This window comes from Ovis aries, chromosome 10, assembly GCF_016772045.2.
Source record: "Ovis aries strain OAR_USU_Benz2616 breed Rambouillet chromosome 10, ARS-UI_Ramb_v3.0, whole genome shotgun sequence".
NCBI classification, from domain to species: Eukaryota; Metazoa; Chordata; class Mammalia; order Artiodactyla; family Bovidae; genus Ovis; species Ovis aries.
In genome coordinates, this window is record NC_056063.1 from 16,467,394 (window position 1) to 16,493,533 (window position 26,140).

At 36.9% G+C, this 26,140-nt stretch overlaps 1 protein-coding gene across 7 annotated transcripts in view; it reads right to left on the reverse strand.

The window, feature by feature from the left end:
* ZC3H13 (zinc finger CCCH-type containing 13) overlaps positions 1 to 26,140 on the reverse strand; it is a 102,361-nt gene that overhangs the window by 59,001 nt on the left and 17,220 nt on the right. For all 7 annotated transcript variants that reach the window (XM_012184404.5, XM_012184401.4, XM_012184403.4 and 4 more), the window contains 3 exons: positions 12,528 to 12,636; positions 2,598 to 2,737; positions 1,424 to 1,584 (listed from right to left, as the gene is read on the reverse strand). In XM_012184404.5, the coding sequence (XP_012039794.2) occupies positions 1,424 to 1,584; positions 2,598 to 2,737; positions 12,528 to 12,636 (410 nt within the window). The remainder of the gene's footprint in view (positions 1 to 1,423; positions 1,585 to 2,597; positions 2,738 to 12,527; positions 12,637 to 26,140) is intronic.

A 26,140-nucleotide genomic window follows, 5' to 3' on the forward strand; every position in this document is an offset into this window, starting at 1 on the left:
AGAGTAGATGCTACGGAAAGATAGAATAGTGAACCATCAAGATGCCAGTCTTCAGGGAGCTTAAATTTAATAGAAGTTGTAAAACATGTATGCCACAGCTAAAGTATAATAATGGAAATAGCAGTTAGTATTATGCAAAAGGTATAAATAAAATCTGATAGATATACAAAGAGAGCAGAAATTATGTTCAGTAAGGAGAAATGGGAAATCTTAATGGAAAGACAGAATTTGAGCTAGACACTCAAGGACTATGAGTCAGGATGATGAGTGTAGGAGGAGCATTGGACAAAAATATGGACAAGACCGAGAAGATCAATGTATGAATTCCCCTCTAAAAAATCTGAATTTCATTCAATAGAATGGAAAACTACTGAGTTTTTCAATGGCATAATAAATTAACAGGAATTTTTCTTTTAAGACATCTCTTACAACATCTGTAAAGTGAACGGTTATGGCAGCTGAATGTCTATGTTTACATGTGTGAGGGAATGGACCCTAGATAAAGTAAATATAGTGTGTAGGATGATATATTAATAATAAACTAGGCAAGAAGTAAATGAAGTCTAGAATAGGGTTAAAGCCTCCAGACACTAGAGGGAGAACAAATATAAATTTCATTATGGGATCATACAGACATCTACCAACTGGTCAAATATTGAGAAAAGGTTTAGCTTTGTTCTTAAATAATAAATTAGTGTATGACCTTTAATTGAAATAAAATTTAAAGAGTACAGATGACACTATATGGAAAACTATCTCCTGCCTTATTTTCAACCCCCCAATGTAATTTGTTTCTATCCTTACTCTTTCAACTGGCTACTACAACAATTCTAAAAATGTATTCATACTGCTTCATACACCAGGAGACAAGAAGAATGTTGTTCACTGTGCAAAATTTGTAGTAACTAAAACCTGGAAATGACTTAAATGTTCAACAACAAAAAAGTAAATATATAAATATTAATATGAAAGAACTATGGCTATATATATATCAACATAGGTAAATGTAAAAAACTACAAAAAAAGCTAAGTAAAACAGTAAATTGCAGAAGAAAAGTTATATCTATATTAAGATTAAATAAATGAAAATATTATATATTTTAAGATAATATGATATGGAAGTATAAACACACACGCACAAGTATCATAAACAACAAATTCAAGAGGGAAGGTCAGGAAATACACCTGCTTAGTTTTTGGGCAGGGGGGGGAAGTTCTGAAGCATATACAGGTATGACACAGATCTCTGTTTCATCATTCTCTATAATTTTAAGTGGAAACTTTCCATACTTTTTTAAGAAAAAAGCTTACATTAAATGCTCAATGTATTAAAAGAATCCTTTTGTAATCTACTAAGTAATTCTTCTGAATATCATGTCAGAAAAAGCTAGCTCATTCTGGCACTATTTATCACCCTACTGACCTCTGCTGGTCCAACAATGGAGAGGAAACTGCAGTTGTCTTCCTGTCTTTCTTGCTAGTTGAAGATGATGACTTAGGGCTTGACTTTCTCTTTGGAGATTTGCTAGACTTTCTTAGAGAAGGTGATGGAGACAACTTTGATCTAACCACTTCTGGTGAAACCTTTCAAAAGAATTCAGTAAGTCAGAAAGTGTACCAATCACGGTTGCTACAATCAGACAACAAAGCAACAATAAACTTCAGATAAAACATTAAGTGTTATAACAGCCACCACACATTACTATCAGCCTGGCTCCTAAACGTATACTGTTAACCAATATGCTAACTGCCCCAACATTAATATCAAAAGTGAAAGCGAAGTTACTCAGTCATGTCTGACTCTTTGTGACCCTGTGGACTGTAGCCCACCAGGCTCCTCTGTCCACAGGATTCTCCAGGCAAGAATCCTGGAGTGGGTTGCCATTTCCTTCTCCAGGGGATCTTCCCAACCCGGGGATTGAACCCAGGTCTCCTGCACCTCAGGCAGACTCTTTACCATCTGAGCCACCAGGGAAGTCATAGGCAGTTTGCAGGCTCTTATTTGGAGCTTATGACTGTTAACAGGGAAGCGACAGCAGGGCTGCAGAGAGAGCTGACGAGCTGGCATGGCTGGGGTAGGATGTCCAAGTTTATCACAGACAGTCTAAAACAGAACTCTGCTCAGCACCTGGGGGCATCAGGTTCTCCAGCCCCTTCTATATCTGCCACACAACTATTAACATTAGTATCATTTAAGCAAATTAAAATTATGAAATTTCAAAATCTCCTCAGAAAAATCACAAATTATATTCAAATATATTTTATCTATTTCTACTCTTTAGAAGAAGTAAGTACTCTATAGAGATAGCATAGAGATAGTACTCTATAGAGATGGCCTAAAAATCAGGTGTATCTAGATTCAAGTTCCATTTCACATTAGTTGGTGACTCCAGGCAATAAAAACTCAGTTTTGTTTATCTGTTCAATATTAAAAATATGCCTTATTTATCTAATACAGTAATGTGAAGATTAATTGATTAACATGTATGAAGTATCAATATCCCAATACAATTTTAGATGTAGCAAGCAGTTAATGAGTTCTGCAATCAATATCCATGTTGATGTTAATTACTAACATATTTCAATAAAGAGCATACCTCCTTTTTAATAATAATTTCTTCTCTTTTCTCCATGTTTTCTTGTTCCAGCTTCATTAATTCCCTCTGTATCTTTTGACGCTTCATTTCCAATGACAACTCATGAACATAATCATAATTAATATCTCCATTGTCAGAATCTTTAAAATAAAAATTCCATTACTTTTCAAAAACTATTAGTTATCTATACCAAAAATTATAACAATTTTTTCAACTATTTTTATACAAATTAAAATTGTAGGTTCTTTAATAAGAGTAACACACTTCTAAAAAATAAAGGAAATATATACTGTTTCTACCTGGAGGAGGGCATGGCAATCCACTCCAGTATTCTTGCTGAGAGAATCCCCATGGACAGAGGAAACTGGTGGGCTACAGTCCATGGGGTGACAAAGATTCAGACAGGACCGATTGACTAAGCATGGCAGCATACTGTTTCTATAAACACTTAAAACTGATATAGCCAATTTCTTTATGAAAAACCAGTCTTAAAGTTCCTGGTTTTCTGTAAGTCATTTTGGGTTGTTTGGGGATTGGGTTCAGCAATACGTGAACCGTGAACTCCCTGCTGTTCAAGCTGGTTTTAGAAAAGGCAGAGAAACCAGAGATCAAATTGCCAACATCCGCTGGATCATGGAAAAGCAAGAGAGTTCCAGAAAAACATCTATTTCTGCTTTATTGACTATGCCAAAGCCTTGGACTGTGTGGATCACAATAAACTGTGGAAAATTCTGAAAGAGATGGCAATACCAGACCACCTGACCTGCCTCTTGAGAAATCTGTATGCAGGTCAGGAAGCAACAGTTAGAACTGGACATGGAACAACAGACTGGTTCCAAATAGGAAAAGGAGTACCTCAAGGCTGTATATTGTCACCCTGCTTATTTAACTTATATGCAGAGTACATCATGAGAAACGCTGGAGTGGAAGAAACACAAGCTGGAATCAAGACTGCCGGGAGAAATATCAATAACCTCAGATATGCAGATGACACCACCCTTATGGCAGAAAGTGAAGAGGAACTAAAAAGCCTCTTGATGAAAGTGAAAGAGGAGAGTGAAAAAGTTGGCTTAAAGCTCAACATTCAGAAAACGAAGATCATGGCATCCAGTCCCATCACTTGATGGGAAATAGATGGGGAAACAGTGGGAAAAGTGTCAGATTTTATTTTGTTGGGCTCCAAAATCACTGCAGATGATGACTGCAGCCATGGAATTAAAAGACGCTTACTCCTTGGAAGAAAAGTTATGACCAACCTTGACGGTATATTCAAAAGCAGAGACATTACTTTGCCGACTAAGGTCCGTCTAGTCAAGGCTATGGTTTTTCCTGTGGTCATGTATGGATGTGAGAGTTGGATTGTGAAGAAGCCTGAGCACCAAAGAATTGATGCTTTTGAATTGTGGTGTTGGAGAAGACTCTTGAGAGTCCCTTGGACTGCAAGGAGATCCAACCAGTCCATTCTGAAGGAGATCAACCCTGGGATTTCTTTGAAAGGAATGATGCTAAAGCTGAAACTCCAGTACTTTGGCCACCTCATGCGAAGAGTTGACTCATTGGAAAAGACTCTGATGCTGGGAGGGATTGGGGGCAGGAGGAGAAGGGGACGACAGAGGATGAGATGGCTGGATGGCATCATGGACTCGATGGACGTGAGTCTGAGTGAACTCTGGGAGTTGGTGATGGACAGGAGGCCTGGCGTTCTGTGATTCATCGGGTCTCAAAGAGTCAGACATGACTAAGCGACAACTGAACTGGGGATTGGGTTTTTGATTAGCTGGAATTTTTTAAAGATATAATTAAAATACTCAGCTACAAATTCTCAGTATTAAGGCTACCAAAACCTTTAATATTTCATACTGTACATGATGTGATTCATTATCTCCCTGCTTTTCCTAAAGACTCGTTAGTATTAAGGTTACATTAAATGTACAATCCTGTTTCTGTAGTTTTGTTTTTTAATATCATTACTAAAAGTAATTTTAATACTAATGTGTACATGAGCTATTTCTGAATGATCTATAACATTTTCATTATAAGTGGTTTGTAGCAGTTCCTTAGATTAGAACTGTCCATCTCTTCAATAGATCTGATACCATGCATCTATTTCTATTTACCCTTCCAAAGAAAAGAATATGAAGATTAAAGAGGGGAAGACAAGGAAGAGTGATGTACAGACTATTTCATTACAAATGCATATAGATGTTTTCAGAGCCAACTGGCACTGTAATCTCTTTGTTATTAATGCCAACAAGCCTAGAGGAGGAAATTTCACTGACTGCTATCCTAACACCTGACCACATTGGGACTGACTACTTACAAACTGAAGAACTTTCTCAAGTCACACTTTTAGCACTTAAGATCATCATTTCCTAACCTGGGGTAAATAAATAAAATGAAGAACTGAAAAACAAAAAAGATAAAGGAGCCCTACTTGATTACTTAAAGCACAAAAATATGGACATCACTCACATTCTTTATATATAAAGAATTCCTACTAATTAAAAGGGAAAATGGTCAAAGGACATGAACAGGCAATTCATAAAAAGAAATGCAGATGATAGATAAATAAGTCTTTTTCATGTATTAAAGAGCCATTTTTCCCCGTTAATGGTAATAGTTGGTACTGGCAAAGGTACAGATAAAAGGCATGTTCATTCTCTGGAGGTAGAGATGTAAACTAATACATCCAGCCTGGACAATAATTTGGTAGCCATGAGCAAAAGCCTTAAGAACATTCATACCCTTTAATATGACAATTTTAGTTTTAGAAATCTATTGCAACTAATAATAGATATAAAAATAAAGCTTTAAATTTATAGTCTTCTACACTGCCCTACAGAAAGATCTCTCCATGTCATACACAAGGTCAAACAACTTCATTTTAACATCAGCAACACATTTCATGATATAAACGTATCAGTTTATTTAACCATTTTCCTTCTGACATTTAGTTTGTTTTCAATATTTTGCTATTATAAACAAGACTTCAAAGAACATTGTGATACCTGTTTTGGTTTACAAGTGTGAATATTTTCTTTTCAGAACAGATTTCTTGAATTAAATTTGCTGGAGTAAGTGTAATTTTTAATTTGCCAAACTACACTTGTTTGGCAAACAATATTTTTTTTTCCTGACAAACTATACTATTGCCAAGTAGTAGTATATTGCCAGATATACTCAGAATTTGATTATATTAATACTTATATTAATATAATTTATATTATAGTTTTATAATATTGCCAAACTATACTCAGAAATTTTGGGGGCTTCCCTGGTGGTTCAGACAGTAAAGAATCTATCTGCAATATGGGAGACCTCAGTTCAATCCCTGGGTCAGGAAGATTCCCTGGAGAAGGGAATGGCAACCCAATCCAGTATTTTTGCCTGGAGAATTCCATGGACATAGGAGCCTGGCGGGCTATAGTCCATGGGGTCACAAAGAGTGAGACATGACTAAGAGACCATACTTCCACTTTTATACTCAGAAACAGATTTACCAAAGTAAACTTCCACTTGATAATATTAGTATTTTTCACTTCTTCCAGTATGATGTGTGAAGACTATTATCTCTCTATCTTCACCAGTATTTCCCTATAGTAAAGCTGAGCATTTACTGGCCATTTCTATTTCCACTATGAATTACATATTCAATTTTTTTATTTTTTGCCCATTTTTCAACTGAACTCCTTATGTATTTGTGGAAGTTCATTGTATGTTAATACAGTATTTTTACTATATGCTTACACATGACACATGTCAAATATTTTCTTTTGTGATCTGTTTTTAATAGATGACGTCTATGTTTAGTTAGGTACAAAATTTTAAATCCTTATACAATCAAATCTTTTGTGGATTCTGCATTTTATGCTTATTTTAGGAGAATGTACATACCTCCAAGGGTTTCCAAATATGTTCATACATTTTCTCTTCTACTACAATGGTGCTTTTGCTTTTTATATTACTGCATTGTACTTTGTGATAAACAAATATGGTAAGTTTAGAGAACCAAACAAAAAATAAAGACTTGGGGAATGGGAGCTGGAAATACATAAAACAACTGGGGATAATCAAAAGTTTTATAGGAACATGAGAATCTATACTTGATCCTGTAGGCAATGGGAAATCAGAGAATTTTAAACAGGGGAGTGAAATGAACTAATTTATTCTTTTATAAGTTCACTCTAACTCACAGAGTGAGAGAAGATATTTATAATATGTATGCTGATTAAGAGATTTCACATTCAGACTATATGAAGAACGTGCTGTGTGCTTCAGTCACGTCCAACTCTTCATGGTCCTGTGGACTGTAGCCCGCCAGGCTCCTCTGTCCATGGGATTCTTCAAGCAAGAATACTGGAGTGGGTTGCCATTTTCTTCTCCAATATAAAGAAAATTCAACAATCAAAAAAAGCAGTTAACAATAAAGAAGTAGGCAAAAGTCTCTAGAGTTTACAAAACAGGTGGCACAGTGGCCAGTAAATTTGAGAAAATTGTCAACTTGTTACTCATTAAGGAAATGTACACTAAAACCACCACAGTAAGAAACCACCACCTATCTCTAGAGTGATTATGATGAAAAAGGCAAAAATACCATAGAAAGGAGAACTAGTTTTGACCTGACATTATCTACTAAAGATGAACATATGTAGACTCGATGGCCCAACAATCCTACTCCCAAACATAAACTCAAGAGAAATGAGTACATGTTTATCAAAGGTATGATTAGGAGTAGCAACTTATTCAAAATAGCCCCAAACTAGAAATTAACCAAATGTTTATTGACAGAAAAATGAATAAGTTATAGTACACTCATACAATGAACTACTATATACTAATAAGAATTAATGAACTATAACTATGTTCAAAAATCTCACATATTTTTTTGGCTAAGTACAGAAAGAGTACATGCTAAAGATTTCATTTATGTAGACTTCAAAAACAGACAAAACTAATCCATGTTGGTAAAAATCAAGACAGCAGGTACCTTCAGGAGGTGGAGGTTGGGAAAGTAGTGACTGAAAAAAGGGAGTACGAAGGGGCTTATGGGAGATGAGTAATTTCCTATGTATTGATGAAGAACAGGCTGCTTACACAAGCCTGTTCTATTGGTGAAAATTCAGTAAGTTGTACAAATGACAGTAAGTTGTACAAATGAATCACGTACTCTTCTGAAAGTTATTATTATACTTTAATAAAAAGAAATATTTTGTGAAGATTAGTCTAAGGTTTAAGTGGAAAATGATTTAGGAGACAAGACTAACCTCAACACATGAGGTTAGAGAATTATTTGTAAAACACACTTATAGACAACAAATAAGTATCTTAAGAACTAGAATATTAGTACTAGTAATTTAGAGAAACAGGTGGTTTTGAAAGACACTCAACAGATAGAAATGTTTAAGATTTATGTTAAGTGTCTGGGTTGAGCAGGAGACTCAACAATGACCCTTAGACTTTCGGGAAACCAGCAGGAAAACTGGTGCCTTTAAGATATGGAACTCAGGCAGAGATATCCAATTGGTAATGTATCAATTAAGACCTCTACATATTGGAGTCATTAATATGTAGATGTTAATGATGCCCTGGGAGCATGATTTCATCTGGAGAGAAAAACTGAAAATGGGGGGGGGGGGGAAGTCTTGGGAAGTGGGAAGGGGAAACAACTAAAAGTTTTTAAAGCAGCTTCTAAAGACAAGTGGGTCTCAAAGAGCAGTATGAGGACTCCTTGAGACCCCCAAGGGAGACCAATTTCTGGAGTTCCAGAAGATCAAAAGTATTTCCATAATTCTACATTATTTGCCTGGTTTACTCAATCTCTAGAGTATATTGGGGCTTTTTCCAGATGTCACATCATTAACAGACTGAATGCGGAAGCAGACACAAAAATCTAGGTATCTTTCATTATGGTAGTTAAGAAGTTTACTTTAAGAAGTTAAAACGATTTGCAAAAACATTTAAAACATTGCCACCTCCTCCAATTTTTATTTTTGCTTTGCAAAGCATGGCTGTTTTCCACAAAACTGTATGCTAGATTTATTACTGCCACTATTTAACAAATTAAAATTTAAAAATTTTCTCAGAACTAACTTCTAAAATGGAAACTACTGAAGCAGATAATCCACAAAATGAAAAGCTCTCGAGGGTCCTTAAAAAGAGTGAAAAGTGTCCTGAAACTGAAATGTTTAAGAACTACTCATACAGACCAAACTTCTTCTGAGTCTAGCTAAAATTGCTATTTAGATTGAAAATGTAGAGGGTAAGCATATTAAATGAGGTCAGTCTCACTCTCTAACTCTATACTTCAATATTTCTTCAAACAGAAACTTTTAAACCATAGCAATTTATAATAATCAGAACCTATGAGTTTTAAAATCAAGAGAAAACCTAAGAAACAGCCATGTGAATATTTTGCATATAAAAGTACTATAAAGTACGTTTACTCACCTTTTAAAAGAATTTTACATATAAAAGACTCTTGCAGTAAAAATCAGTTTAGTTTTTTTAAAGATGAGTTTAGAGCAAAGCATTGGGAAGGGATAGACAGTACACAAGGAGCGTCTGGAAGGACAAAGAGTTTGAATATGAAGACAGAAAACCCCACCAGTGATAGATGGATGCCAAGGGGAAAGTGTTTCAAGAAGGAAGGTTATGGGGTGTATCACATGCTGCAGAAGATGACAGGAGAAAGAGACAAGTATGTCTTCATTTTTTTAGCAAAAAGGAGGTTATTGTGACTTTAAAGAGCAGTTTTAGTGAAGATGTGCATCAGAAGACAGAATAAACATGAAGTGAAAAGGTACAACTTAGCTGTAAAGTGGGAATAAACAAGGAAATGACTAAAAATAATATGGTGAAAAGAGAAAATGTGCCAAGATGGATCTTAAAGCTAAAAAAGAGAATGTAAGATAAACAAATAAGATTGCAGAGGTGGAAGGAAATCAGGGGACTCTAACCTCATGCAGAAGGAGGGAAGCCTCTTATTAAGAACAAGAAGGAAATAAAAAAAGTTTAGTGAATAAAAACTAGTTTACAGATGTGCTGGCAGGAAGCTGAAAGAGTCTGTGGATAAAGAGTTACATCACTTGTGTGTTATAAATAGCAAGTAGGAGAAAGGGGTTGAAGGGTGGAGATTTAAGGAGAGGGTCTGAAAGAGCTACTATGAAAAAAGGAGCAAACTGACCTAGAAAATATTCAACAATTACCATGTACTACTGTAACAGAAATACAGAAATTTCTATTTTAAAAAATAAGCATCCAATGTATTTCAGAATTTTTTTTTCAAAACAATAATTAAAATGAAAAGGAACAATGTTGGGTGTCTTCAGTGTTAATCCCTTAGAATTTAGAAAAAGCCATTCAAATTTGAACACTCAAGGTTTGGAATATTTACTGCTATTCTATCGGAGGTATTAGTATTACTTTTGAAATCCCAATGAACTAACAGAGAAGTTTCCTATTTGTTCTTAGAAACAACTTTTTAACAGACAATACTGTATAAAGATGGAATAGATTTCTTTCAAAAGTACTGATGTTCAAATTGCTGGAGCTAGTGGAGGTGATGGAATTCAAGTTGAGCTATTTCAAATCCTCAAAGATGATGATGTGAAAGTGCTGCACTCGATATGTCAGCAAATTTTGGAAAACTCAGCAGTAGCCACAGGACTGGAAAAGGTCAGTTTTCATTCCAATCCCAAAGAAAGGCAATGCCAAAGAATGCTCAAACTACTGCACAATTGCACTCATCTCACATGCTAGTAAAGTAATGCTCAAAATTCTCCAAGCCAGGCTTCAGCAACACGTGAACCATGAACTTCCAGATGCTCAAGGTGGGTTTAGAAAAGGGAGAGGAACCAGAGATCAAATTGCCAACATCCCCTGGATCATGGAAAAAGCAAGAGAGTTCAAGAAAAACATCTATTTCTGCTTTATTGACTATGCCAAAGCCTTGGACTGTGTGGATCACAGCAAACTGTGGAAAATTCTGAAAGAGATGGGAATCCCAGACCACCTAACCTGTCTCTTGAGAAACCTATATGCAGGTCAGGAAGCAACAGTTAGAACTGGACATGGAACAACAGACTGGTTCCAAATAGGAAAAGGAGTACGTCAAGGGTGTATATTGTCACCCTGCTTATTTACTTTATATGCAGAGTACGTTATGAGAAACGCTGGGCTGGAGGAAGCACAAGCTGGAATCAAGATTGCCAGGAGAAATATCAATAACCTCAGATATGCAGATGATACCACCCTTATGGCAGAAAGTGAAGAAGAACTAAAGGGCCTCTTGATGAAAGTGAAAAAGGAGAGCGAACAAGTTGGCTTAAAGCTCAACATTCAGAAAACGAAGATCATGGCATCCGGTCCCATCACTTCATGGGAAATAGATGGGGGAAACAGTGGAAACAGTTGCTGACTTTTATTTTTCTGGGCTCTAAAATCACTTTAGATGGTGATTGCAGCCATGAAATTAAAAGACGCTTACTCCTTGGAAGGAAAATTATGACCAACCTGGACAGCATATTAAAAAGCAGAGACATCACTTTGTCAACAAAGGTCTGTCTAGTCAGGCTATGGTTTTTCCAGTGGTCATGTACGGATGTGAACACTGGACTATAAAAGAAAGCTGAGTGCTGAAGAATTGATGCTTTTGAACCGTGATGTTGGAGAAGACTCTTGAGAGTCCCCTGGACTGCAAGGAGATCCAACCAGTCCCTCCTAAAGGAGATCAGTCCTGGGTGTTCATTGGAAGGAATGATGTTCGAGATGAAACTCCAATACTTTGGCCACCTGATGTGAAGAGCTGACTCATTGGAAAAGACCTTGATGTTGGGAAAGATTGAGGGCAGGAGGAGAAGGGAACGACAGGGGATTAGATGGTTGGATGGCACCACCAACTCAATGGACATGGGTTTGGGTGGACACCAAGAGTTGGTGACGGACAGGGAGGCCTGGCGTGCTGCAGTTCATGGGGTCGCAAAGAGTCAGACACGACTGAGTGACTGAACTGAACTGAACTCTTAAGGTACTTTTCAAGTCTGTAAGTTTTCAGGGATATTTCTTAAATATTGTAGTAAATAGTTTAGGCTTGCAGTCTCTTTGCTGTCACACGTATTCAACTCATCTACCGCAGCTCAAAAGGCACAGAAAATACGTAACCAACAGACATGGCTGTTCTGAATAAAATTCTAGTGCAAAAACAGGTGGTTGGCCCACAAGGTATAATTTTCTAGTCCCTGGTCTAAGTTTTTGGCTATCTGATGAGGAAGAAAGTTACATTCTTAAAGTCTACTATACTTTGACAAGTAGAGTAGAGTAACAAAGCTGAACTACTGAAATAATTATATAAATTATATTAAAATGACCAGTATATCTACACATGTGAGTTCCCTCTCTCTGTATTTGGTAGTGTGAGACTATAGTGCTCAACTTCTAGATCACAAAAGAAGAGAAGACAGAACACTCATGGTATGGGAAATAAATGCTTATTTGTTAAAAGCCAATGACTTAAAGGTGATTTTCCTAATTTTTCATGAACAAATCCCCCAGTTATCATCTGATATCACTTTCTTGAAAGATGAAATCCAACAATTTCTTGGAAATAATCTCACTTTTAATATTTTATGCAAAACAATAAACATAAATTTCAATTCTCTTAAACCTTGATACTGAGAAACTTAAAGACTGACAAGTGCAATAAATTTCAAAGTAGTATGATACTGAACAGGTAAGTTCTAGAGAGAACAGCTTTCTCGGCTTTTATTCAGCTACATGCCACTTCCTGCCTTATAACTCAGTAAGACACACAAGTCAATTAGATTCTGAAACAATAGGGAGACCATGGCTGGAAAGTGTTTGAAGCCCACAGAAAAACCTACGAAGTGAACAATCAATACACTGACTACATAAACAAAGATTTTTGAAACTCACCATCTCTATTAGTTTCCCATTCTACATTTTCTTCTTCACTTTCTGGAGTTCTCTCCTTAGTGATTTTTATGTCTTCCTTTTCCCTATGTCTCCCTCTTGAAGATTCTTTCTAAAAAGTACATACATACATACATACGGGTTATTACATTTATAAAAACTATAAGAGTTAGTTACTATAATACAGAGTATTTCTAACTTCATCTTTGTTTCATTAAAGAATCAGTTTTGCAAACACTCATCCACTAAGCGGAGGAAGTAACAAATTCTAGAGTATCATCACGATGAAAAGACTGTACTATTATCTATTTTACTAAAAAATGGCAAATGTATGAAGTTTAAGTTTTTAAAAGATACAATGAAAATCAAATACTTTAATACGCATTTGGTAGTACACTACATATTCAGTTTCTACACGAACATTACAGGGGTAAAGTTTAAAATGGATAAAATACAACAGGAGGAACTGTGATTATATTTTAAAACAACTAGAAAAAGGTTACACTGTTCACAGTAGATTCTCAAAAATAACTGCTGATCCAGGATGCGTTATATATCACTAACAAATGAGCATTTAAAGACACCTAAAGGTAAATCCAAACTTAACTAATAATTTTATAAATGCCTTAAAAGAAGGGATTTTCCCTATTTTGGTGTGATAACTACAATATTTAGAAAAGTTATCTTCATACTGTGGAGAAGGAAATGGCAACCCACTCCAGTATTCTTGCCCAAAAGCAAAAAAGTTTAACATTTTATTCCAGGTATAACAGTAGCCTATACACAAAGCAGGATAATAATAATTCAGCTTGTAAAATTTAATTAAATATCCTATTATATAAGATGGAAACTCTAAACCACATTTCACTAAGTGGAAAGAAAACATAACCTGTGTCATGGAATTCTTACCTTCCCACCACAGTGTCTCACTTTTATTAACACTAAATCTTGACTATGAAAGACACTAATACACAAGGATATTAAGTGCTGAAAGTTCTTTCCAGGCATTACCAGACATAAAATTTGGCTGCTTACAACACAAATTAACTTATCTTTGTCTTATTTTTAAAGAACTCTAGTATATAACTGCCCGAAATTTTACTTATTTAGGTAGGAAGTCACGTTTTAAGTATTACTTGCTAAATGACATATATAGTTGCTGATACAACAGAGGCTGACAAATAGTAAAAGACTATATAATAGAACTAGTTATGACAAAATGGTGACAGATCAAAAAAAGAAAAGGAAAAAATAAATGCACTCCTATTGGTACCTGAGACAAAAGGAAGAAAAAGGAGGAAAAGGAACACCATCTATTTTTACTCTTAAAATATATTCTGTGAAATATCAATGGAGAATTATTCTATATGCCATGCAACTTTTGAATGTTCTGTGAATTAAACCCACATACAAATGTGTGTGTGTATATACATATATTTATGTAAATATTTAATAACATTTACCCTACATATTGAAATTATACAATTTTTGCTTTCCAATATGACTCTGATACTGTCCCCAGAGATCACATATAACTAAGTACTAGTGTTGGAGAAGCCAGTGGCACCCCATTCCAGTACTCTTGCCTGGAAAATCTCATGGATGGAGGAGCCTGGTAGGCTGCAGTCCATGGGGTCGCTAACAGTCAGACATGACTGAGCGACTTCCCTTTCACTTTTCACTTTCATGCATTGCAGAAGGAAATAGCAACCCACTCCAGTGTTCTTGCCTGGAGAATCCCTGGGAAGGTGGAGCCCGGTGGGCTGCCGTCTATGGAGTCGCAGAGTCGGACACAACTGAAGCGACTTAGCAGCAGCAGCAGCAAGTACTAGTGTAGGTTTCAATATGTGGTGGAATTTCAAGTTAGGAGATATGCTTTTGCCCAAAACTTTGTCACTATCTCACCTCAAATCAAAATCCTATGGACAGAGGAGCTTGGTGGGCTACAGTCCACGGGGTCATAAAGAGTTGGACATGACTGATCGATTGAGCACACCTCAAATCATAACAAAGGAAACAATTCTGATAACTCCTAAGGCCCAGGTCATCTTTTAAAATTCCTCATTTTTTCCTCTTCAAACAACAGTGTATAACTTGTTAGGCATGTTATTCCTTGTAAAATAAAATTATTTCTCTCCTCTTATCATATTCAAATGTAAAGGGTCTGCCATTACTTGTCTCATGCATTAGAGGATGGTTTGCTCTATCACCTTCTTATATTTCTTGAATAGAATGGTTTGTCAACTTATTGCTCTTAAATGCAAATATATTAATCACAAGTACGACCATTTGATTATTATGTATTCTAAAGTAATCATTCTGGAACATGTACATGTTGAAATATTTGTTAAAGAACCACAATATTTTAGCCAATACCCATGAGATGAGATATTTTATGAATTCAGAATTATTTGGATTTCAAAATATATTAAGTAACAATGCCAACAGGGTCTGGAGTAGCAACCTGTGATCAAACATTCAGTTATTTTTGCAGCAAAACATATGAATTCACCAACTGGATAAAGGCTATATAATAAGCTTCTTATCAATTAAGATCGGGTTTTGCTGCCAAATAAGTCTTTACCTAACTTGGGAAAAATGTTTCATTTAATAAAAGTCTTTTACATTTCAGAAATGCAGTAAATAATTGTGAACTTTTACTTTCACTTTATTTCTACTTTATATCACTCATATTTATTTCTTAAACACATGTATGGACAGATTATATTTATTACAAATTTTATTTCTAGCTAGTAAGGAACGGTTAACAAGATTATGATTTGAAAAGAAATGTTGAGGCTAAAGGAACAGAAAGACAATTTTACTAATATAATAAGTGATTAGCAACCATAATAATAAAATATTATGGGTCCTTGAAGTAATATAATCCAACCTCATACCCCATGTAGGAAATCTTTCCCTAAATTTTGAGTAGTTGTACAAGTCTTCTATTAGAAGAATTTCAGGGGAAAAAAGTTACTCCCAAGGTCTCCACTGATAGTTCTCCACTGCTGCATTCTTTGCTCCCATTTTTAGACAGTTCTAAACATTAGAAAATTATTTCATATACTGATCACAACTTTCTTATATTGATACCTCTCCAGAATGTCTACTGATTGGAACTACTTTTTACGTCTACAATCATATAAAACAAATCTAGTAGTTCTTCCATATGATAGCTCTTTAAATATTTCAACATTGTTACTAAATCTTTTCAATATCTTCTTATATCAGGACAAAAATACTCTTCACACTGACCATATATTAACATTTCATATTTTTATACCCTTCACTACTCTGTCATTTTCTTGGAGGCACATTAATCTCGCAATGTTGCTTCAATAAAATGTGATAACTAAAATTAATTTAGTCTTGCCAGAGTAGCATTGAGTATATAGCTTCTACCTCTCCCAGTATAGAATTGAAATTATTCTTGTATTAATGAACTTGTTTTTTGGGGGAAAGGTGTTTGGAGGAGGGAGAGGTGTTTTGGGTGGAGTTTAAATAAATTATAATTTTTAAAGCTATAAAAATGTAAACTATAATCTCACATATAATGAAGGCTGTGTGTCGCTCAGTCGTGTCCAACTCTTTGCAACTCCATGGACTGTGTACAGCCTGCCAGGATCCTCTGTCCACAGGATTTTCCAGGCAAGAATGCTGGAGTGGGTTGCCATCTCCCTCTCCAGGGGATCTTCCCAATCCAGGGATCAAACACAGGTCTCCTGCATTGCAGGCAGATTCTTAACCCACTGAGTTATCACGGAAGCCCCATCAAAACAAAGCCTAGAAATATGGTAAACTTCAGGGCTGGGTTAAGTAGTGATACACTTAAGTAGTAATACACTGAAATCATTGGAGATCAAATTTTCTTATTGTTTTTCTCCTTCCTCACAATGCTGCTATTCCTACTGTTGACTTCACATGAAGGCCCATTTCTTTTACCACAAGGACAAGCAATCTAGATTCACCCAGTACGTGCCTTTCTCCAATCAAAAAATAATGCTTTCTTTCAGTCTAAGTAAGCCAACTTCAGTCACATGGCCACATCTGAATCAATAATTGATAAAGATAACCACCACCAGCTAAATGAATTAGACCTGGATCCTAAGTCAACTGAATTAGCAAGGAGAATGGGATTGTTATGACTAGGTTAGGCCAATGAGGGTCCAGCAGTGAATCTGGGGTCAATTCCCCAAACAGCAACGCAGCTTCAAAACAAAAAAGCGAATGGATTCTAGGAAGTTCAAGGTTATTTACACTATACCTTTGGAACTACACTTTACCTCCTCAAAGTACTGTACAATGCAACACTTTTGAGAGGGCTCTTGAGAGTCCCTTGGACAGCAAGGAGATCAAACCAGTCAATCCTAAAGGAAATCAACCCTGAATATTCATTGAAGGACTGATGTTGAAGCTGAAGCTCCAAATACTTTGGCCACCTGATGCAAACAGCTGACTCACTGGAAAAGACCCTTATGCTGGGAAAGATTGAAGGCGCGAAGAGAAGGGGATGACACAGAGAGTAAGATGGCTGGATGGCATCCCCGACTCAACAGACATGAGTTAAACTCCAGGAGATGGTGAAGGACAGGGAAGTTTGGCGTGTTGCACAAGTTTATGGGGTTGCAAAGAGTCGGACACGACTGATGGACTGACTGACCAGCAACACTTCTGACAACCGCAGAGGCCATAAAAGTAAAAAATTATACTTTCCAACCTACTAAAGATTTTCTTTGCTCACCTTTACTAATGCATTTTGGACCCTCATTCTAAGGCCATTTTCCATCTTCCTGATGTATATCCTTTCAGAAATTATGTAATCAAAGTTTCCTGGTAATCAACACCCTCAATTTTACCAAAAATTTTATTATATCGTCATTCTTAAAAAACAGTTTTTCTGGGCAAATAACTATGAGTTCACATATTCATCTCAGTTTTGAAAATATCATTCCACTGTATTTTGGCTTCCACTGTTGTTACTGATGTTGTCCATCTATTTGTAGAAAGATCTGTCTTTTATCTTTAGGTGTTTCCAATATTTTCTCTATGCCTCTCATGTTCTGCAGTTATAATACTCTACTTGATGATATGTATCGTGCTTTCTATAGCTGCAGGCATATGTCTCATCAATTATGGAAAATTCTCAGCCACTATTTCTTTCAACATTGCCTTTCCCATATTCTATTCCCACCCCCCCCCAAAGGATTCCAATTAGATGCACATTAGATTTACTAAGTTTTTTACCTGCAATTATGAGTTTCTTGTATATTTTTTATAACCTTGTCTTTATAGGCTACATTCTGGATAAACTCTTCAACACCACTTTCTAACTCACCAATTCTCTCTTTGGAGATTATGGGTCTCACCTTAAGGTTTTCAAACCTTTTCAGTTGGGACACTTTTGACCAAGGCTGAAAACTTTAATGAAACTTCATTTTGGCTTTTTGGCCTGAACACGAGCCCAACAACTTAGCTCAGTATATAGCTTTTAGGATACATATAACTGACATTTTGAAATTTGACAATGATTCACAGATGTGCGATTTTGGATTATTTCAACATTATAGAAAGATGGACAACAAAGAAACTTAGATCTACATTTAGGAAACTATATTTTATTTGTACTATACTGAAGAAAAATCTCATAATAGGGCTATCAGAGGTTTTCTTTTATGAAGAAAAAGGAAACCTAGCTTGTCTCAGAATAAGCAGCATCACAAATAAGTAAGATTATAAACTTCAAAAACCACTCAACAGATAACAAAGATCAGGTCATCTTCAAATACCACATTTTAAAAATACAAAGAGGAGAGGACAATTATTAATATCTTTGTATCTATGTACCTAATAATATTGCACTGAACAGTACAAACTATAGGAAACAGGGAGAGAGCTGGAGAGAAACACACTACTACTAAGACACTTTAAAAGGCATTCTCAGGGTTCCAGCTCAAGATGGCAGAGGAGAACGATGTGCGCTTATATCCTCCTGTGGGAGGACCAAAATCACAGCAAGCTGCTGAACCACCACTGACAGGAGGATGCTGGAACCCACCAAAAAATGATACCCCAAAGTATATCAAGTCTAAAGACAAAGAAGCTGCAATGAGATGGTAGGAGGGGCACCAACATGATAAAATAAAATCCCATACCCACCAGGTGGGCAACCCACAATCTGCAGAACGATAATACCTAAGAAATTCTCCCACCGTTGTCAAGGTTCTGAGCCCCATGTCAGGCTTCCCAGCCCAGGGAATCTGGCAAAAGGATAGGGAATCTCCAGGGAATCTGACTTTGAAGGTCAGTGGAATGTGCTTACAGGATTTCCACAGGACTGGGGAAAACAGAGACTCTGCTTTTGGAGGGCAACACAAACAAAATAATGTGTGCATCAAGACCCAGATGAAAGGAGCAGTGATCCCACAAGAGGCTGAACCAGATCTACGTGCTAGTCCTGGAGGGTCTCCTGTGGAGGCGTGCATCAGTAGATGCTCACCATGAGCACAGGGGCACTGGCAGCAGTTCTGGAAGAGGTCCCTTTGCATAAGTCCTCTTGGAGGTGGCCATCACGTCTAAAATAGAGCCTCTAGACTCCAGGGCTGGGTGACCTCAGCCTAAACAACTAACAGGGAGGGAGCACAACCCCACCCATCAGCTCAGTTCAATGGCTCAGTCGTCCGACTCTGCGAGCCCATGGATGCAGCACGCCAGGCCTCCCTGTCCATCACCAACTCCCGCAGCCTACTCAAACCCATGTTCATCGAGTGGGTGATGCCATCCAACCATGCCATCCTCTGTCACCCGCTTCTCCTCCTGCCTTCAGTCTTTCCCAGCATCAGGGTTTTCTCCAATGAGTCAGTTCTTCACATCAAGTGGCCAAAGTATTGAGTTTCAGCTTAAGCATCAGTCTTTCCAATGAATATTCAGGACTGATTTCCTTTAGGATTGACTGGTTTATCTCCTTGCTGACCGAGGGACTCTCAAGAGTCTTCTCCAACACCACAGTTCAAAAGCATCAATTTTTTGGCACTCAGCTTTCTTTACAGTCCAACTCTCACATCCATAGATGACTACTGGAAAACCAATAGCTTTGATTATACAGACCTTTGTTGGTAAAGTAATGTCTCTGCTTTTTAATATGCTGTCTAGGTTTGTCACAGCTTTTACTGAGCATGGCGCTGCCCATCAGAACAAGACCCAGTTTTCCCCACCACCAGTCCCCCTATCAGGACTCTTACACAAGCCTCCTAGTCATCCCCTCGGCCGCTGCTCCTGACCTCGGGCTTGGGGTAGCTCCTCTTGGCCACCGCCCTGACCTTGGACGTGGGGTAGCTCAAACTACCACACAATTGCACTCATCTCACATGTTAGTAAAGTGATGCTTAAAATTCAATGCCAGGCTTCAATGCTCCAAGGCTAAAATGCTCCAAGCCAGCAATACATGAACCATGAAATTCCACATGTTCAAGCTGGTTTCAGAAAAGGCAGAGAAACCAGAGATCAAATTGCCAACATCCGCTGGATCATGGAAAAAGCAAGAGAGTTCTGGAAAAACATTTATTTCTGCTTTATTGACAATGCCAAAGCCTTTGACTGTGTGGATCACAATAAACTGTGGAAAATTCTGAAAGAGATGGGAATACCAGACTACCTGACCTGCCTCTTGAGAAACTTTCATGCAGGTCAAGAACCAACAGTGAGAACTGGACATGGAACAACAGACTGGTTCCAAATAGGAGAAGGAGTACAAAAAGGCTGTATATTGTCACCCTGCTTATTTAACTTATATGCAGAGTACATCATGAGAAACACTGGGCTGGATGAAGCACAAGCTGGAATCACAATTGCCAGGAGAAATATCAATAACCTCAGATACGCAGATGACACCACCCTTATGGCAGAAAGTGAAGAGGAACTAAAAAGCCTCTTGATGAAAATGAAAGTGGAGAGTGAAAAAGTTGGCTTAAAGCTCAACATTCAGAAAACGAAGATCATGGCATCAGGTCCCATCACTTCATGGCAAACAGATGTGGAAACAGTGGCTGACTTTATTTTTTGGGGCTCCAAAATCACTGCAGATGGTAACTGCAGCCATGAAATTAAAAGATGCTTACTCCTTGGAAGGAAAGTTATGACCAATCTAGATGGCATATTGAAAAGCAGAGACATTACTTTGCCAACAAAGGTCTGTCTAGTCAAGGCTATAGTTTTTCCAGTGGTCATGTATGGATGTGAGAGTTGGACTATAAAGAAAGCTGAGCGCTGAAGAATTGATGCTTTTGAACTGTGGTGTTGGAGAAGACTCTTGAGAGTCCCTTGGACTGCAAGGAGATCCAACCAGTCCACCCTAAAGGTGATCAGTCCTGGGTGTTCATTGGAAGGAATGATGTTCAAGATGAAACTCCAATACTTTGGCCACCTGATGCAAAGAGCTGACTCACTGGAAAAGACCCTGATGCTGGGAAAGATTGAAGGCAGGAGGAGAAGGGGATGACAGAGGATGAGATGGTTGGATGGCATCACCAACTCAATGGACGTGAGTCTGAGTGAACTCTGGGAGTTGGTGATGGACAGGGAGGCCTGGTGTGCTGCAGTTTATGGGGTCGCAAAGAGTCGGACATGACTGAGTGACTGAACTGAACTGAGTCTCATCCACCAAGAGGGCAGACAGAAGAAGAACCACCCAACCCCACAGAGAATGGAACCAAAACCACATCACAGGAAGTTAACCAGGATGAAAAAGCAGAGGGTTTTGTCCCAGGTGAAGGGACAAGATAAAACCTCAGAAAAATAGCCAACTGAAGTGGTGACAGGCAACCTTCCAGAAAAAGAATTCACAATAGTTACAGGGTATATGATTCAGGATCTCAGAAAAAGAATAGAGACAAAGATTTAGAAGATGCAAGAAGTGTTAACTAGAGAACGAGACAAACTAAGGAACAAACAGGGATGTACAATACACTAGAAGGAATTAATAGCAGAACTTATGCAGAAGAATGCATTAGTGACCTGGAGGACAGAATAGTAGAAATCACTGTCACAGAACAGAATATAGAAAAAGAATGAAGAAAAAAAAAGAAGACGACAGCCTAAGAGACCTCTGGGACAATATTAAACAAATCAACATCCACATTATAGGGGTTCCAAAAGGAGAAAAGAGAGAATGGACTTGAGAAAATATTTGAAGAAATAACAGCTGAAAACTTCCTTAACATGGGAAAGGAAATAGTCAACCAAGTACAGGAAAAGCAGAGTCCCAGGCAGGATAAACACAAGGAGGAACATACCAAGACACATAGTAATCAAAATGATGGAAATTAAACAAAGAGATAAAATATTAAAAGCAAAGGGGAAAAATGACAAATAACATACAAGCGAACTCTCATAAAGCTATCAGCTGATTTCTCAACAGAAATTCTACAAGCCAGAAGGGATTGGCATGGAATATATTTAAAGTGATGAAAGGGAAGAACCTACAACCAATAATACTCTACCCAGCAAGACTCTCATTCAGATTTGATGGAGAAATCAAAAGCTTTCCAGACAAGCAAAAGTTAAGCAAATTCAGCAATACCAAACCAGGTTTACAACAAATACTGAAGGAACTTCTCTAGGCAGGAACCACAAGAGAAGGAAAAGACCTATACAAAATCTTCTAAAACAAATAAGAAAATGTTAATAGGATAATTTCCTGAACTACAAATGGAATAAATTCACCAACCAAAAGACACAGACTGGCTGGGTGGATGAGAACATGTGCATGTATGCACTTGTATTTACCACATCACTCTACTTAACCCTCAAATTGTATGTATGTATTTTATATTATTAGGTTAATCATGTTTCCATTATGGCTTGCAATTGTAATTATCTTTTTTTTTTTTGTCTGCCTATTGACTGTGAAAACTGATAAACATCTTTTAGCATTAAAAAAAAAGACAGCCTCAAACCAAGATAGATCAAGCAAAGATACGAAAAATACAGGAGATCCAAACAACAAATGTTTCAGATGTAATTTAGTACTTGAAAGACAAAAAGCATAAAATATACCTTTATTTTAACAAAGGAAATTCAGAAAAATTGACCATATCTTAGGCTACAAAGTAAACCTCATGAAATCCAAAATACAAAAAGCAGTAATATAGAAGTTATCTTTTTTAATCAAAAGAATATACACATAAAACAAAAAGCTCTCAAATCTGAAAAAGTTTAAATATGTCATTAAGCAATTATTGGACCATAGATGAAATACAAACCTAAAGATGAGACTTCCTTAAAAAGAATGACAATAAAAGCATAATACATGAGATGCATGGAATTCAGCTGAAATAGTTATCAGAAAAAAGGTTACAACATTAAGTACTTGTGTATGTGTATATATACACATATATATGAAAATAAATGCTCAACCAATTCAAAAAAGAGATAAACTTAACCAAAGAAGGAACTAATAAAAGAGAAATAAATGTTAGAAAAGAGAAAGAATATATAAATCCAAAAGCTTACTCTGAAAATAAACTACCAACTAACCTAATGGAGAAAATAGGGAGAAAATCACAAGTATTCAAAATCCTCTGACAATGTGAAAACAGTTATTAGAAAAGAGAAAAAGGAAAAATGTGACTTCACACAACTCTATGCAAACTAGTTTAAAAATCTATTCAAAATATACAATTTGCTAAAAAAAAATATTTAACAAAACTGACTTAAGGATCAAAAGTCTATTCATTTCCATTGGACAAATAAATTCTTAAAAATAAAGAACCTCTTCATACAATAGTACCAGACTCAGGTGGTTTCACATAGGAATTCTACCAAATCTTTCAAGAGCAAAAAATCACAATACCACTTACGATATTACAGAGTAACTACTATGTATAAAACAGATAACTAATGAGAACCTCCTGTATAGCACAGGCAACTCTACTCAATGCTGTGGTAACCTAAACAGGATGGAAATCCAAAAAAGAGGGGCTATATGTACAGGCTTCCCCAGTGGCTCGGCTGGTAAAGAATCCTCCTGCAATGCGGGAGACCTGGGTTTGATCCCTGGGTTGGGATTCTCCAGGCAAGAACACTGGAGTGGGTTGCCATTTCCTTCTCCAATGCATGAAAGTGAAAAGTGAAAGTGAAGTCGCTCAATCGTGTCCGACCCTCAGCTACCCCATGGACTGCAGCCCACCAGGCTCCTCCGTCCATGGATTTTCCAGGCAAGAGTACTGCAGTGGGGTGCCATTGCCTTCTATACCACAACAAAGTGAGATTTATACCAGATATGCAAGGGTGGTTCAACATTCAAAAATCAATCAAGGTAATTATAACATTAACAGACTAAAAAGAAAGAAAAGAAAGATGACATGATCATATCAATAAACACAGAAAAATTATTTGACAAAATGCAACACTCACATTTGCGATTAAAAATTCTTAGCAAACTAAAAAGGGAACTTCTTCAACTTGATAAAGAAAATCTATACAGAACCTACAGTTACCATTATATTTAATGGTGAGAAGTTTTCTTCCAATAGGATTGCTAACAAGAGGATATTAAGGAACAAAAGGCTGTTTCTCTCACCATTCCTTTTCATCATCATAATGGAAGTCCTAGCTTTCATGCTTTGGAGAAGGAAATGGCAACCCACTCCAGTGCTCTTGCCTGGAGAATCCCAGGGATGGGGGAGCCTGGTGGGCTGCTGTCTATGGGGTTGCACAGAGTCGGACACGACTGAAGCGACTTAGCAGCAATAGCAGCAGCAGCTAATGCAATAAAAGAAAAAAGTATACAGATTGAGAAGGAAAAAATACGTGTCTTTGTTCACAGATGACATGACTGTCTATGTAGAAAGAATCAACAAATCTGTGGGTTGCTCTGGATAGCACAGATATTTTAAGAATATTAATTCTTCCAATCCATGAGTACAGTATATCTTTCCATTTGTGTTGTCTTCAATTCCTTTCATCAATGTCTTAACAGTTTCCAGTGTACAGATTTTTTACTTCCCTTGTTAAATTTATTTCTGTGTATTTTAATCTTTGTGCTCCAATTGTAAATAGGTTTTTAATTTCTCTAATAGATCATTATTAGTGTATAGAAATGCTACAGATTTCTGTATTCATATCCTGCAACTTTGCTGAATTCATTTATTAGTTCTAACAGCTTTCTGATGGATCTTTAGGGTTTTCTATATACACTACCATGTCACCTGCAAATAGTCAGGTATATGTGTGTGTATATATGTTGGTATATTTAAGTGGCAGGATAATCCAATCATTTAGTTTCTAGGCTATAGACAGAGAAAAAAGTAGAGAGGTCAAGAAGATAAAAGGCAGACTTTTCTGAATGTAACCCATTCTGTAGATTTAACTGTGACACCATGAGGTCCTCATTAGAGCAGTAGGAATCAGTCTTATAACTTTGAAACCATGGAAATGTTCTACGTATTTAACAAGCAAAATTTTAAAAAACCCTAAAACTAGAATCAAAAAGTAATGAATCAACTCAACCACATCATATCTGTGGTTTAACCACACAGACTGCTCAAGTGGCTTAAAACACAATAAGGTGCACTTTGCTGTACAGCAGAAACACACTGTAAATTAATAAAAATTAAATTTAAAAAAATACAATAATCTGACTATCTATCCCTAACAAACTCCTGGGGCAGGAAGATCCCCTGGAGAAGGGATAGGCTACTCACACCAGTATTCTTGGGCTTTCCTGGTGACTCAGATGGTAAAGAATCCACCTGTAATGCAAAAGACCTGGGTTGGATACCTGAGTTGGGAAGATCCCCTAGAGGAGGGCATGGCAACCCACTCCAGAATTCTTGCCAGAAAAATCCCCATGGGCAGAGAAGCCTTGTCAGGCTACAGTCCATGGGTCGCAGACAGTCAGACACTACTGAGTGACTAAGCACAGCATCCCTAACATCAATTTCACAGATATTTCCCTCATGGGTTATAGTCTAAGAACTACAAAGATCTTAAACTGTTCTAAGTAATCATATTATTAGTAATACTATTGTTAATTATTCTGGAACTATTCAAAAGTAAGATAATGCAACTGAATGTCAACAGGGACTAAAATTTTCAGCACAGAAGTGATACAACAATAAAAATCAAAGAATTAGGTAAAAGCCTTTCAATTCTAAATTTGAATTATTTGAATTCATGCTTGTTTGCATGATTTTAAAGAGTACTTTAAAAAAGTACTTGTACTTTTGTACTTCCCAGTTGAAATACAATGAAAAGTCCTAAAAAATGACTAAGTTAGCGGTTTCCAAGTGGTCCTGAAATACCATCTCCCAATAAAAGAACCTGGACTATAGTGGAAAATGGCTGACTGAATAGAGGGTATAAAATACACAAAATCAGCTGCAGACACCTTAACAGAAACAAAGAAACTATCAAGGACTACTGAAGCTGTGTCAGTGTAAGGCAGGATATAGTAATAATTGGACTTCATCAAAATTAAAACATATCTTAAAAGACATGACCAAGAAAGTGAAAAAGCAAGTCACAATACTGGGAAACAGCACCCTTGGTTGCTCAGCTGGGAAAGAACCTGCCTGCTAAGGCAGAAGACACAAGAGATGCGAGTTCCATCCCTGAGT